The sequence below is a fragment of the Serinus canaria genome, chromosome 15, assembly GCF_022539315.1.
Source record: "Serinus canaria isolate serCan28SL12 chromosome 15, serCan2020, whole genome shotgun sequence".
Taxonomy (NCBI): Eukaryota; Metazoa; Chordata; class Aves; order Passeriformes; family Fringillidae; genus Serinus; species Serinus canaria.
The window spans coordinates 8481342-8496936 of NC_066329.1; the positions used below are offsets into that span (position 1 = coordinate 8481342).

Here is a 15595-nt window from a genome sequence, read left to right on the forward strand (position 1 = left end):
AAAAAGCTGCTGATAGCGGCAAAACACCAAGGCCTGTTCATGGTAAGTTCCAGCTTGGCATTTTCAGTGAGGCTGAATGTTTATGAAACATTTCAGATCTGTGAAAAGTAGAACTTATCTAGGGGAGGAAGAGAAATATTTTCCATTTTAACTACAACAGAGTCATTTCCTCCCAACTACCTAGAAAACTGAAGGAAGCACATGAGTTCTAACAGCTTCCATTATCTGGGGTATACTTTTGAAAGAGTAAGGCTTCCAATTCCTAACCTCCTTCTTTTTCCTTGGTTAGGCTGATCCAGTTATGCAGAAAAGAAAGTATGTGAGTTGTCACCTACTCTAGGCTAACAGAGATCAGGCTCTGAGGCAGCACCAGAAACAGGAAAAACTCTGGCTGAATTTTCCTTAGTAAATGTAGTATAGAATCCCTTGCCTAATAAAAAGGAGTGACTATATTATTTTATTTCAAAGAGAAAAGGCAAACAGTTGCTCTGACTTGCTGTAAGGCCACATATACAGCACCAATGAATTTTATTAAAAAGTCAATTTAAATGAACATGTGACTAGAATTAAAATGAGTGGGTGCTGAATTCTACCTCACCTGTTGTCTTTACAATTCTCCAGTCCCAGTACAGTTTAAAGGTGCAAACCTGTGTTACCTGTACCTGAATCTGGGCCTGCACTTGCTGGGTTCCACCTGGTTTCTGGGTTTGGGAAATTGGAGTTGTTAAGAACTGTGTTTTAATGGCAGGCTGTGTAGCATAAGTTACTTTTTGCTGCTGTGAAGTCTGCTGTTGGGTCTGGACCGTGACCTGTTGAGCATTTATCTGCACAAGAGAAAAAAGGGCATTAATCACTACAAAGGCAAGTGTATTTTAAAGAAAGCTGTGTGGGGAAAAAAAGATTAACTACATTTAATTTGTTGAAAAAAAATTCTCCCAGGATTAGCAGTAAAAAAAAATGAGCCCTAGAGGAAAGCCTTCATGCATTTACACAAGATTCAGAACTAAAGTATTTAATGAAAAGTTTCTCTCTTACACACAACAGACTTACTAAAAACTACCAAACAACCACTTTACAGAAAAAATTAAGCACCTGAGAACCTCTAAGATTCACCCCTAGAAATCCTGACTGACTCTCTAGGGGTGTCCTGGTCATCCAGAACCACTGCACAAATTAACAGGAGAACAGACAATGGTACCTTTTGCTGCACAGTAGCTTGTCCCTGTGCAACCTGGGGCTGGATGGCTTTCTGCTGCTGTGCTGCTTGGTGGTGCTTGAGTTTCAGCAGCTGCTGGACATGCAGTGGCTGTGCAACGACTGTCTGGCCTCCTGAAAATTACAGAAATAATTAGAACTGTAAGAGTCTTCAGTTTATTGCTTTGTACCAGTAATCACACCTCACACACACAGATTCTGCTTTTACAGAATCTGCACAGCTTTGAGCACTAACAACCCACTGATTTTAATGGGAATAAGACATGATTTTGACAGTAGAGAAAATTTCTTATCTACAGGCATGAGTAAGCTAATTTTTTTTTGAACAACAATCTTCCTACAAGAAAAAAATTATCTATACTATAGGAGACTGCTATGAAATACAACTCTTCCTATTTCCAACTTGCATTCACATACCTGCTGCTTTCTGTGGCTGCCCAATGGCAACACTAATGCCTGCCACAGTCACAGGGAGTGTGGTGACTCCTGCAGATGACACAACAGCAGCAGGAACAGACACCACTGGAGGCTTTGCCAGAGCAACCTGTGCTGCTTGTGGAGTCTGGGCCTGGATCTGTCCTTGTGCTTGGAGCTGGGAAGCAGGAACACGAGTCTAAGCAATAAGGAATGAAGATTATTGTACCAGCACAGAAAGATTTGCTGCATATAACAGGTGATTACAAAGTGATAGCTGTAAATGTTTCTAAATGTAATGGCTCCTGTACAGTGACACGATTCAGAGATGGTATCAATGGGTAAATACAATGTAAAGCTATTTATGTTACAGCTGCTCCTTCTGAACTGCCAGAGCAATGCAAAGGGCACTTGGGAGTGTGAATGAGCAGTGCCCAGTTCATTTAAACCAGCCAAGAGTGAGATGTTTGAAACGGTTTTTGCCAAGTCAAAGCCAACTCACCAGGCGTGCCACTTGCAGGTTGGTGACCGTAGTGCCCGTGAGGACAGCGCCAGGACGAGGGGCTGTCACAGCAGTGAGCTGCTGGGTTTGCTGCTGCTGCTGCACTTGCACTTGTGCTGTTTGCTGCTGTGCCCCTTGCTGTGTCTGCTGTGCTGCCTGCTGCTGGGGCAGCTGCAGCTTCTGCTTCTGCAACTTGATCAGCTGCTCCTGCAAAAATCAAACACCTCCATCATTTCCAAGGGTTTACATTACAGGAGAAAAATGGAGATGAATCCAAAGCTTACAAGGAGAAACATTCTGTACCAGACTAGAGCTAAGATCAAGTATCTAAAATGTAACTCTTTTACACAATGGCTTCCAGTGAGCAGCAGTAAGTGCTTTCCCTCCTGCCCTACTCTACTATTGAAAGTGCTGTCAGACTCACTGCCTGCATGAAATTCTAGTAGGATGAAATTTAAGAGGGAAATACATCTCACTGTACCCAAGTAAACAGGACACAACACACACTGCTAAGGAAGATTACTGTAATGAGAGCAATGTGCTAGGTTACTTCATGAGTGGCTCCTCACCTGTGACAGTTTCCCTACAGTTTTTATTTGAGCTGGAGACTGGGCTTGTGCCTGAGCCTGGATCTGTGGGACCTGCACCTGAGCAGCCTGCTGCTGCTGTTGCCTCAGAAGCTGGAAGTGAGCAGGGGTGATGGTTTTGCCTGACAGCTGGACTGTTGGTGTAGCTGTGAATAAAGAAAAAACAAAACATTATGACAAATTCTTTTTATCATTCAGTTTTACTCATGAATTTCACCTGAGAAGCTGAGCTGTTAAATGCTTATTTTTCTGCTCCAGCACACAAATACATTATGTAAAAGCATGATGTAAAAGCAGCATAGATCATAAAATACAAGGGCCTCTCTTCACAATGGTTTTTAGTCAAGACAGTCAATTCTAATATTTTACTGCTAGATTGTTAATAATATTTTTAAATTGCAATGCCTAGGGGCCAAGCTCTTTATTGCCATACTTTATCCAGAAATACTGGAGATAAATGTCATCTGAGTACCAACAATAAAGCAAGTTAAAAATCATAGCCTGTTTAATTGCATCCCAGACTTCCAATATTGTGGGACTGGTGGTGGTGCACCAACAGGAATTCTGGAGCCCTTTGTGCACTACTGGAAAAAGTCCCTGAACACAGGATTGTTGCCACATTTCTCTTCACAGAGAAAAGCAAGGCACAATTCTTCCCAAGAATATTTCTGAGTTTCACATTCTCTGAACCTCAGAGAATGATCAAAACAATTCTTATCTCATTTGCTGTGCCTGTGTTTGTGCAAAAGTAGAATGCAATGTGGAGATTGTTTACCCAAAGTGATGGTGTTTTGTTTCCTCAGCCTATCAGGGCCAAGCGTGTGTGTGTGTGTGTGTGTGTGTGTTGGGACTGTGGGCTGACAGTCAGAAGATTCTGTGCAGTGGAGTGCAGTCGAGTGCTGGGCAGATTCAGTTTAGATGTAATGTAACATAATAAAGAATAATAGAGTATAATAAAGTAATTTAGCTTGCTGATAAGATGGAGTCAGATGCATCATTCTCTCCCCCTCGTTGGGGGCAAAAATATCCACTATACAGGATCATTACCTGGTGTAACCTGGGTGACCAAAGACCGTGTCTGGGTCTGCACAGGGGTGAGGTTGGTGGTGACCACGGCCGAAGCGGTCACCGATGTCACGGCGCGCACGCCCTGCGTGGAGGCGATGGTCACCAGCTCGGTGGACGCCGCGGGCGCCGCGGCCGCGCGGGGCTGGCTGTGAACCACCTGGGCGGTGGCGGTGCCTCCCGAGGTCTGCAAGGGAACACAGCCATTACTGCTCCCTTCCCAGCCTTACATTCCCCTGCTGGAAATGGAATGAACCTTCTAGGCAATTTTATAAAACAAGCATGAAAAATGCAAAAGAACAAAAGCCCCAAATCTGTCTAGCACATCTGTTTGAATGCATCTTAAAATCAGCATGTGGTTAAATCTTTTTCCAAAAGGCTGATCAACAAACCCTTCTCTCCATTACAGACATTTGATTTTAGTACCTTTCAATATTTTGCTTTATTTTCCATAGTCTTAAACCATTAACATAATAATAAAGATCATAATTAATAAAGCACAAAACAGTTTACAGGCTGAAAATCTTAATGACATAATACATTGCTTTTAGCAGCACTTCCCTATAAACTATTTGCAACAGTATTAAGCTTTTTTTTCTGATAAACCATTCCAATGTGTTCTGATGTTTTGGTAAGAGAGAGAGGTTTGATAAAGAACCCCAAGATGCACATGACATTTGCAAGCAGCAGAATTTCTGACAACATGGAAAGCTAAAGCTATGCTGACAAGACATGCAATCCAGTGTGTCCAGGGACACAACTAGTGACAGGATCTACTCACAGTCAGCGTCCCAGGTATAACAGGTGAGGCCAGACGTTTATTGATGGGCTGGAAGGTGGCAGCAGGGACCCCAGCAACAGTGTTCACGATCACATTTCCACTCACTGTAGCTGAAAGCAAGCCAGGATTAATGTGAGATTCTGAGAGAAATCCCAATGTCCCATCCCCTCCTGTGCCCAATTATAAAGTCTCCTTACCAGTCTGAATGCTCGTCCCCGTCACCGCTGTTTTGATGGTGCCTGCCTAATTAGAAGACAATTAAGGTAACAGTTCAGAAAACCAATAAAAGAAAACTGAGCATTGCTTAACACAGTGCTGTGTTCCAGGAGTGACAAAATAACAAAAATTCAATGGAACACACAGAGATTTCTGCAGTTGTTCATTGACTTTACAGATCACAGCAACTATTGCATACATAAATCAGCATTCTGCCTCACTAATGAGCAACTGTAGACCAGCCAAGTGTGTGGTAAACCCTGGTCACTGGACATCCCTGTTAGCAGAGGAAGGGAGCAATCCCTTGGACAACCACTCACACAAGAACATCACTAAGCACTTCATACACAGCAATGCTAATGGGTCAGAGCACATCCTCAGTGCATTTCTGCAAAAGCTGTGGTACTCCTGATCTTCAACAAGCCAAATAAATCCACCACTGCCTGCACACATTACTATGCAAACTGGACTGGTTCTAAATACAAAAGCCACAGACCAGTCATTAGACTCATTCAGACTCTAGATTTAGGGAAGACATGAAAACTTTGCACAAACTTGCAGTAAAAGCACCATGGTGTTTCCTGCAGGATGCATCACTTCACTTGCCTCGCAAAGGTTAATGAATCTTTGGATTTTAAGCTCTAAATGAATTGTTCTTACAGCTACATTCTCTTTTATTCTCTGTATTCTGCAAGCTCTCTGTACAAACACAACTCGTTGACCACGTGCAACTATTCACTCAGACTTCATGAAATAAAAGTCTAAAGTGAAAAGGGAAAAACCATCTTTGCACAGTGTTTTTCCACCTCAGAATGCCAACATCTATTGCTACAATGGTACAAATAGTCTTAATAAATCAGGGAACCAGAAGACACCCAGCATAACCAGGGAAAGCAAACAAGAAAACACATCTTTGATCTCACTATACTGACCTAAAACTCTCTTTCCAGAGAAAACACGACACAAATACAGCACACACAGAAGAACTGAAGTTACTACATCAGAGGCATCGAGCTCTCCCTTTCTTACCAATACTGCTGTGTTGGCCACAGTAGTGACTGCAGTCTGCACCACTGCCTGTGGCTGCTGAACTACCTGTGCTTGTGCCTGTGCCTGTGGCTGGGCCTGGGCCTGCTGCACGGGGGGCTGCTGGGGGGGCTGCTGGCCCGCCTGGGGCTGCTGGGACTGGGGGCCCGTCTGCTGCTGGGCCCTCTGCTGCTCCGCCAGCGCCTGCAAGGCAAGGGGCACCTTCAGTCTTCAATCATGGAACAAGCAAGATGTGGGTTTTTTAAAACAAAACAAGACAAAACCTCTTTATTTCTATTCACAAAACTCTTTTAATTCCAACCAGAGACAGCTCACAAAGCTGCCCTCACTTTTCGAGGCCAAGTTACACAACCTGACTCATTTCAAACGACAAGATGTACTCATGGTTTTATGGCTTAGAGCACAAAACAAGCAACTTATCATCCACAAGCAAGGACAAGTAGTTCTTTCTGAATAATATAGGAAAGGAGGCTACAGAATGGTCAAGAATTAAATAACACTTTTAAATGTTTTAGCATCTTTTGCAAAAATATGCTCCTCATTGTTTAAGGGGTCTGAGAGTGACAAGAAGCACAAGGAAAGGTCCCAAACCGGGCCTTGGTTATCTAAACCCCTGTACATGAACAATGTGCAGCTGCTCATAACATCCACTGTACTGCCAATCTTCTCCCAAGAGGCAGCTTTGCTCACACCTCATCTGCTGCCTGATTTTTTAATTACTGCAGCCATTTGTGCACAGAGATGGGACCATACCTTTTTCTCTTTGGCAATGCGTTCTGCTCGGAGGGACGCGACTTGAATTGGAGGGAGGGGCTTATCATAGTTGATTCCACTAGAAACAACAGTAAGACAAAACACACAATATTTAGAAATACCTGAAACCTAAAAATACCTAAAAAAAAAAGAAAATAAAAAAAAAGCATTTTAATGCAATTTATAACTCCTTCAAGACAGGGAGTGCTCACCTTTCAGCAAGCACTGATGCATGCTTTGGATTCTTCTGGAAAGGATTCATGCCAAGTCTGAAATTGAGAAAAACTGTATTACTGGAGACAGAAAAACCTTAAAAACAATATTTCATTTCACATATTTTAGCATTTGGTGATGTTTCCATGATATTCCAGCCAGTACTAGAGCCTGCATACAGACAGACATTTAACAAAGACTCGGAGTAAATACTAAATAAATACAGAAAAACTGCAGGAAGACACACAGGAAAGAATGTACTACTAAACAGCATAGACAACAAATTGTCTACAATTGAGGCAAAAGGATAGATATAAAGTAGATTAAAAAAGCCAACTGAATGCAATTCTGCTCTTAATGACAAAGAGCAAATTCCTGCAGTGAGTCTCAAACATGAAATATGGAGATGTTTCCATTAACAAAAAACACACAGAGAGATATCAAGAACAAAGAAACAGAGTGCAGAATAACTCTGGGTTTTGAGAGCCATTCAAAACACAGTTTCCAGGAGATCTGTGGTGACAGGAGATCAAATGACCCCGGGTAAACTTACAGAGGTTTGATAGGTGGACTTCTTTTCCCTGCAATCATTTTCATCATCTCAAAATGATTAGTATAAAGCTGTGTGTGGGTTGCACCCTCATCTTGAGCATAGATCTGATTGGTACGAAGTGGGCGACTGTTTTTAGTCTAAAAAAAGAAAACAAACCAACTTTCAATTGCAAACTCACCCAACAGGACATTTTGTCTATGTTTAAACACAAGGCGCGCTCGTAGATTATTTAAAAACACTCTCCAACATATCTATCACAGACTGGTTCCTGCCTCGTGTCACTGATAACTTACTGTCACACAAAACTCTATGGGAAATATATAAAGAAAGAGCAAAATAAGGAGCAGTTCTCACGGTCACACTGGCATCAGCACTTGGGGACATACAAAATGGCAAACTCTAATTTGAGAAAGAATCTTTGCTTTAGTTTAGATTTTGCAAGTTTAATTCATTACCCAAACCAAGAGCCCATTAGTTTATAGTTATGCATAGCGCACACATAAGATAATAAAACCATCACTGCACTGCTCTCCCAACAAAGCTAGGTTAACATCCACACACCATGCCAGTCTAACATGTGGCTTCTCCTAAGCAGAAACTGCCAGTCAGGGACAAACCTCCTTAGCAGTCAGAGAATGGGACTACAGCCAGAAGTTCTGGATTCTCCACCCAACTCTGTCACTAAATTGCTGTGTGGTTTGGAAGAAGGTGTTCACAGTCATGGAATTTGTTTCTGTTTCTGTAGCATCCTATCATCCTCATTTACTAAAACGTGTTTCAGGCATCGAATTCACTATGTATTTGTAATCCACTTAGACTCTAGCATGAAGTTCATTCTTACAGATCTTAAATACCATCAGAATAAGATACATGGTGGAAAAATGCCAACTACAGTTTAAGTGAAATCACAAACTTCTTGCATGATCTAAAATTTATCTATCAAATCCAAAAGCTGAAGTCTGGTGTCAATCCACTGTATCAACAAAGAAAGGAAAAATAAATTTGGAATTTTAATTGATGTTTCAGAACTCAAGTAACACTCAACATGGATCTCATATGAATTATCTGCCCACCTCCATTGCTGCTAAATACCACAGTGTCTAGATTTGATTTTGAAAGAATACCAATGCACACCTTATAAATACTTTTTGTCTTCTTTTTAGGATTAGCTTCGTACATTAGCTGTAAAATAAGAAGGAAAGTTAGATGATCTTTTGTGGAAGATTTTGTTCAGGTGCTTTTTCTTTTCAAAGAAATCACATAAAATAAGTGGAAATCCTGATGAGAATAATTTAAAAAGATCTTTTAAAAGTTATTTATTTACACTGTTGAAACGTTTAACAAAAAACAAGTGCTTATGGAGTTAAGGAAAACAAACTCTACAACTTAAGGTAAAAAAAAGACGCATCATTGCAGGTGAGCTCACCTTTCCTTCCTCCCTTGGGATTATGACATTCTCATATCGGTTGCGGCACTGCTTGGGCGAGCGATAGACTCTGCTGCAGGAGTTAACAACATCACTGACCAGGTCCCAGTTGGGAGTGTGTGCTGGTGACACAACAGCAAGGTTTAAAGGAAGCTCCAGCAGCTGCTTCACTGCCTGCAACACAGAAAGGTACATATGCATCAGGACACATTGCTGTCATCTTCCAAACTTTCCCTTACCTGCGTGTGCCCACACACCATTACCACAGTGGGACAGCTCAGGGCTAAGGCTCTGAGCTCAGCCACAGTCACAGAGAATAAACAGCCATAAGGTGCCTTAATGCTGACTGATGTGCAGGGAAACAGTTGGAGATTGGTATGAGAGAGACAGGGTGTCACAGACATATTTTCTGAAAAATCTCTTTGCCCAGGATTCTTCTCCTGGGAAGCTGAGAAGCCTCAGAGAAAAAAAGAAAACAGTATTATCTCATTAGCTTATCCTGTGTTTTGCTGCTTTGGAATGTGCTTGGAGATTGTTTATCCAACATCTGAATTGGTTTGACTTAATGACCAGTCATGGTCAGGCTGTGTCGGGACTCTGGAAGGAGTAATGAGTTTTTCTTTATTATCTTTTAGCCTTCTGTCTATATCCTTTCTCTATTCTTTAGTATAGTTTAGTATAATATAGAAACATAATATAATAAATTAGCCTTCTAAGAACATGGAGTCAGATTCATCATTCCTCCCTTCGACAGGGGTCTCTGAAAATACCACAATGTGGAGCTGCTACTCAAATGCTGCTCTCCCCTCAAAGGTGGGAAGAACTTTAGCTGCATTATCCAGTGTCCAGCCAGCACAACTATTAAGTGGCTTCTAAAACAACAAAAGGGTTTAATCATACATTTTTTACTTCAGCCTTTAATTTCTCCTTAGAGGAGCACAAATGACAGGCAAGCTGTTCCAAGTTATGACAGCAAATTGCCACTAAGAATTAGAAATAACCTTGAAGAGATAAAGCACAGGAATAAAAACATAACAACAGCAGAGGTTGCAGGTATCATCTCACCTGCAGAAGTGCCCAGTCTTCGCTGATCAACCACTCTGGATTATCCTGTCCAGCCTCAGTAGCTGGTTTGACAAGAGTTGGCAAAGGCTTTGCAAACTGTGTCTGCTGTTTCAACAAGATGTTCTTCTTTTGCTCTTTGCCCTCTCGGCGCATTTTCAACATTCCCGGAGTTGCTCGATCGAAGAGTGAACGAGGTGGGATAACTGTCTCTCCATGACGTTGCTTCTTCTTTCTACCTGCTGCTAAGACAAAACACAAAGCATTATTGGTAGATGCTGTCATTCTTTGATTCCTCTGCCTACAGCTGCAAAATGCTCATACGTGGACAGAGCATTCCCCACTGCCTCTGAAAAGCACAGCCAGGAACTAAACAGAGTCTGTTATAAAGTAAGACCAGCCCTGTCCTAGCTGACAAATCAGAATGTGTGCAGTCTAAAACTGTCCTTTTAAGAACATCTTTATGTCTGAAGAGAAGACACACCATAAGAACTGGGCCTTCCAGTGATTCCACTGCTTCAAGACCATGGTGAGATAAGAATTTTTATCCCTTCGAACATGCAAATTTGATCTTTATAGGACCAGACTCCAACACAGATGCTTGAATTTATTAAACATAGCAACAGGGCTGTTTCAATGCATTCTGAATATATAGGAGGCATGAAAACTCCTCTGATTTTTTAAACTTTCAGCAATAAATCTCAGAACAGTTTTGAGCACACACTCACCAGAGGGATCTGTTTTGTGTCTCTTACGCTCCTTCCTGACATACACTGGAGGCAATTTTGACTCTGGAATAGGGGTGGTATCATACATCAGGCACATAACAGAATCTATGTAGATATCATTGTCATCCTGAGGTGGAGTAGGAGGAGTCCAGAGCTGCACAGAATAAAGTCTGTAATTACTGAAAGTTAACTCTCCACTGATCTTTATGTTTCATAAAATAAAAGGCCTGTTTAGGCTGCCTGGTGTTACTTTTACTTACTGGCATAATTTCAGTTTGTCCATCTGGACCTTCATAGACATATTCCTACACAGCAAAAAAAGAACATAATTCAAATGATCCAACTGAAACCTGAAGGGTAAAGGTATTCTCAGACTAACTGTTAAGAAATAACTATTTAGAAAAAACAAGACTAATCAGCAATTACTTTGTTGTACGCATCCTCCCGAGTGTAGGTGAGAAGCTCCTCTTCATCCTCCCAAAGCATTTTTTGCTCTCTTTCCTTTAACTCCTTCATATGCTGGACTTCCCAGGCTTTCTTTGCAGTTTTCAGTTCCATCTAGATTAAAGTCAGACTGCTTAGAAACTTTATACAGTAAGACACTGGATTAGAAATCATTAATTTGTAATTTTATGGATAAATGCCTTGAACTTTGACTTTTTCAGATACAGGAATCTTATAGCAATTTTTTAACAGATACTGTCCCAACCATTTAGAAGATATTTATTGGTCTTTGTGGAGGGTTTTAAAACCATCAATATAAAGCAATCAAAGAATTTCAGTTAAACAATGAAGACAACCAGAACACAGGCTCACTAAAACTAATGAAATTTTTTCCCCTGCTATCAATGGAGTACAACAAATATTTGCTGAGCCTGGCTGAAAGCAATTTCCATTTTATAAAAAAGAAATTAAGAACTGACACCTGCTTAAACCACAGAATCCCAAAATAATGAGCTCTCTGTAAGACATTACGTTGTTCATAAGGTATAGCAAGAAAAGATCACAGTATATTCCACATCATTGGAGAAACTTCCATTCATATTGAAAATATAATAAATGTTGTTCTGTGACAGAATAACATGGCAAAAAAAGATTTGTTTTACCTCACTCAACCGTGGCTCATTGTCATCAACTGAACCGTGGAAGAGCTCCAGATAATTCAAAGCATACTTCTCAATTGGAGTCAGCTAAAGGAAGTATCAAAGGGAAAAAATGGTACTTTGAGGATAATAAAAGAAAGATTACATGAAGTATCAAAGCTCTCCTTCAAACTCATCTTAACATTTTAAAGCAGAGGGAGATCTCCCTTCCATTTAATGGGAGAAACAACAAAGTTCCTTTAAGGTCAGACTGCAAAGAAATTGAAACATTTGAACTAAACATTACTTTTTAGCCAGCTATTCAAGAGAAGTCACAGTACCTGATCCACAACAGCAACTAACTCCTGCAGCTGTGAGGGCTCTTCATTGTATTTTGTCTCACAGAGCTCTGAGATTAAAGGTTCAATGCTTGACTCAGATCCTGTTTCTTGTATGTGATCATTTGACTCCTCATCCTCCCGTTCAATGCTGTTGAGGGCCTTTCAGAGAGATACATTTTAAAAATAATTAAAACTTCAAAAATATGGAAAGAAACTCCATGAGGAGTTCACTGAAATGCAACACAAATTTCTGCAGTAAGTCTCTGCTGCAGCAAGAGAAACAGTCCCAGAAATTATAAAACTCAGCTTTGGGCTCTTGGAATTTTTGTCACAAGGCAAATGTCAAAAGAGCATAAAACTACAAAAAAAGAGACTGACAGAATTTACCGCCCCAAAAAATGGGATTAGTCAGCTGTTGAATACTAACATTGCACAGCTGTATTTTTAATGTGTGTGTTACCTCTATGAATGGTCTTGCAACTTTAGGTGAAATATTTTCTGCTGGAGACGGCTCTTGAGAAAGTACCACAAATTCTTCTGCTTTCACTCTAAATCCAGAATCCTCCATAGGAGAATGAACCTCAAACAATTCCTGAATTGTTTGCTTGGTAAATAGAAAGAAAAAAAAGAAATGCATTCAGTTTTTGGGAGCACACTATTTTTTTTCTCTATCAGGAGTGCCAGCCAGGATAGCCTGGCTTCACCAGTGCAGTAACTATCTTGTGTATCTTCAGAGCAGCAATTCAGAGCCTATCTCTCTAAATATCCACATTTATTAAACTTATTTCACATTTTTAAAGCTCTTGAGACCTTCACCCTTACAAGCTCTGCAAAATTTTGCAGCAGGGTGAAGAAACCACAATATATTAAGTCATGGGTGATGTCTGTGCATCACTATGCAAATAACAGAACAAAACAGATGGACAATATTTGAAAGAATGTGGCCCCAACACTGAGAGTTCAAGCAATCATGAAATCCAATATGCCTCCTTATTAATTCTAGCCCAGACAGATTTCTACTAAACTGCTATTAAACACTCCAAGACAGATGCTTGAATTTATTAAACACTGCAACATGGGTGTTTCAATGCATTCTGAATATTAACTTACCTGTGTTAAAAAGGCCATTGAATAGTCATTTCCCTGAGCAGCCACTTCTCTGATCAAGTCCTTTGTGCCATTTTTCAAAAGTTTCTCTTCCACAGAATTACCACTGACAAGTCTAAAAAAATGGAAAAAACAGTAGAAATCTGGTAAGTCATTTCCAAACCAGCTTTCAGAAACAAAAAGACAAAGCGTCCTAGAGAATAATACTAAATGTTTAAAATGTGGTAGTATGTGGGAGTTTTTTTAGTTATGGGGCAGGCCCAGAAAAAAACACACTACCACCTTTACTTTAGAGCTTTCTTTTAATAATTTATGTAATTAAAAAAAAAAAAAAAAGACAAAACTCAACAGTGAAAAGGATCCCTTAAAAAATTCCATGTAGACTAACAGAAAATACCCATGCAGGTATGATTCATTTATTACATTTGGTATTAAATCCCCCCACTTTTTCATAGGCTAGATACCCTGGCATTTTTTTTATTGAAAGGAAGTGGTTTTCAGCACTGTTTCCACTTTATTCCAGATCATCCAGGGCAGCACTATCTGAACTAACCTCACATTAAAACACGTTAAAGAGCAGATGTTGACTGTCACCATCACCTGTATATATGGATATCTTTACATCTCCCAATTCTGTCACACCACTCCTGAGCTTTTGCATCCATCACTGGGTTCAGGTCATTGTCATAGAACACAACAGTGTCTGCCTCAACAAGATTGACTCCTGTGGAACGGCTGTGAGAGGAGAGGATGGCACAGAAAATGCGCTTGTCTCTGTTGAAAATCTTCATCAGCTCCTACATAAACACAATAAAAGCAAGGACTAAATAAATGCACACCAAAATAAAATAACAAACCAAATTCACTACAGCCTAATAAAAAAGGGATAAAAACACGTCAAGTGTTTCAAACTGAATACAAAATGAAGCAAATTTCTTTTCTCTGCTGTAGAGTATAAAAGCCTGGGCAGCACTTATTGCTGTACCAGTGGGCAGCTGGTAGGACACACTTACCTGACGTTGTTCCTGGTTGGCATATTCATCAATCCTCACAAAGGTGAGGAAATGGAAATTCAGGAACAACTCCAGTATGTCCAGCATCAGAATCATCTGTGACAAAATCAGCACACGGCGCCCTTCAGATTTCAACTTCTGAAGCAAGACAGCAAGAGCTTCTAATTTTCCTATAATTCAAACACAAAGACCAATAATGGTTTTATATAGAAATTCCATTCATGTGATAGAGGAAATTACTGAAATCTTGTCAGCAAATGTCCTTTACCTGAGTCATACTGCACCAGCCGGAGGTCAGGGAACTGCAGCAAGTGAGGAGTTGTCAGCTGCTGCAACTGATGCAAGTGTGGAGCTGCCTTCTGCCTCAGGCTGTGCTTAAGGAGTTTCAGTTTGTGACTGTATGAAGGGGGAGGATTTGCTACATAGAAACATGGGGGAGCAGCAACTGCAGCTGGCAACACGAAGAGAGCCCTGGGGAAAGCATAAAAACAAGACAACACTGACTTAAAAAGCTACAGACAAAATGATCAGCAATAATCATAGGCACAGCAATGAAAGTCAGTCTTGACTAAACTAGCTTCTGCCTGCATGTCTGGGTCTTAACTCTTGTTAGTTGGGTTCAAGTGGTATCTATTCAAGTAAATCCAAAAGCATGGACTTACTAAGCATGGTCAGCTGAACTTGGGCTTGAAATTAGGGAAGAGGCATTGAAAACATCTATTTATAAGTGACTTATTTTTACTTCCATGCTGTACATCATTTACTGCTAAATAAACCAGTCTAAACCAAATAAGCTCATCAATAGAAATAAAGTTTTAAGCCCTTTTGAAAATGATGTGTAAAGGCTTGTTAGGCAGGGTCATTCATTACCTGTTAACAAGATCCTTTAGAGATTCCTGCTGCTGAACCAACCCCAGGATCATTTCCCTCAAGGGGTTACTTGGGCCTCCGCAGGCACTTGTGGAAAGGCAGCAGTTGACAAAGCCAGCCCACCTCCAGTGGTTGCCCTCACAGGAAGGCAGCTGGGTGGCCTTTGTGTCCCCAGCCAGGGAGCAAACACTCAGCACGTCCCGGCCGTACAGCGGCGCCCGCGAGCAGCGGCGCTCGTTGCCCGAGAAGATCCTGTCCAGGCGCTCCTTCAAGAGCCGGTTCTTCTCCTCAAACGTCTCCTTTGCCAAGAGAAGGTGAATGAAAACCACATCTGCTGCTCATCACAGTAATAATACATGAGGGATTTGAGGCTCTTTAGAATCTAAGTTTCTTTAGAAACTCTCAGAATCAGAGTATAGATCCTAGAGTAGAATTACTACTTAGAGCACTTATTAAAGGTATGAATTTCAGATAAAATCTGAAGACTACAGTGAATTCAGTTCATATTAAAGAGACAATTCTACCTTAGTTTAGTATCTTCTTGCTTTTTAAAAGTATATTTTCATAGCTTTTGATATATTCTTGATGATTCCCTGCACTTTGTAAGTTGTTTGAGTATC

General features: G+C 40.7%; 1 protein-coding gene across 1 annotated transcript in view; it reads right to left on the reverse strand.

Moving 5' to 3' along the window:
• EP400 (E1A binding protein p400) overlaps window positions 1-15595 on the reverse strand; it is a 47689-nt gene that overhangs the window by 4366 nt on the left and 27728 nt on the right. Inside the window, exons 27-52 of the mRNA XM_050980735.1 lie at window positions 14976-15271; window positions 14374-14576; window positions 14106-14275; window positions 13693-13889; window positions 13096-13207; window positions 12446-12589; window positions 11986-12144; window positions 11669-11752; window positions 10989-11120; window positions 10823-10867; window positions 10563-10716; window positions 9838-10079; window positions 8773-8946; window positions 7347-7483; window positions 6793-6849; window positions 6581-6659; window positions 5613-6010; window positions 5237-5255; window positions 4762-4807; window positions 4565-4674; window positions 3766-3970; window positions 2701-2864; window positions 2132-2338; window positions 1633-1828; window positions 1199-1329; window positions 663-824 (exon numbers count right to left, since the gene is read on the reverse strand). Of these exons, the coding sequence (XP_050836692.1) occupies window positions 663-824; window positions 1199-1329; window positions 1633-1828; window positions 2132-2338; window positions 2701-2864; window positions 3766-3970; window positions 4565-4674; window positions 4762-4807; window positions 5237-5255; window positions 5613-6010; window positions 6581-6659; window positions 6793-6849; window positions 7347-7483; window positions 8773-8946; window positions 9838-10079; window positions 10563-10716; window positions 10823-10867; window positions 10989-11120; window positions 11669-11752; window positions 11986-12144; window positions 12446-12589; window positions 13096-13207; window positions 13693-13889; window positions 14106-14275; window positions 14374-14576; window positions 14976-15271 (4023 nt within the window). The remainder of the gene's footprint in view (window positions 1-662; window positions 825-1198; window positions 1330-1632; window positions 1829-2131; window positions 2339-2700; window positions 2865-3765; window positions 3971-4564; window positions 4675-4761; window positions 4808-5236; window positions 5256-5612; window positions 6011-6580; window positions 6660-6792; window positions 6850-7346; window positions 7484-8772; window positions 8947-9837; window positions 10080-10562; window positions 10717-10822; window positions 10868-10988; window positions 11121-11668; window positions 11753-11985; window positions 12145-12445; window positions 12590-13095; window positions 13208-13692; window positions 13890-14105; window positions 14276-14373; window positions 14577-14975; window positions 15272-15595) is intronic.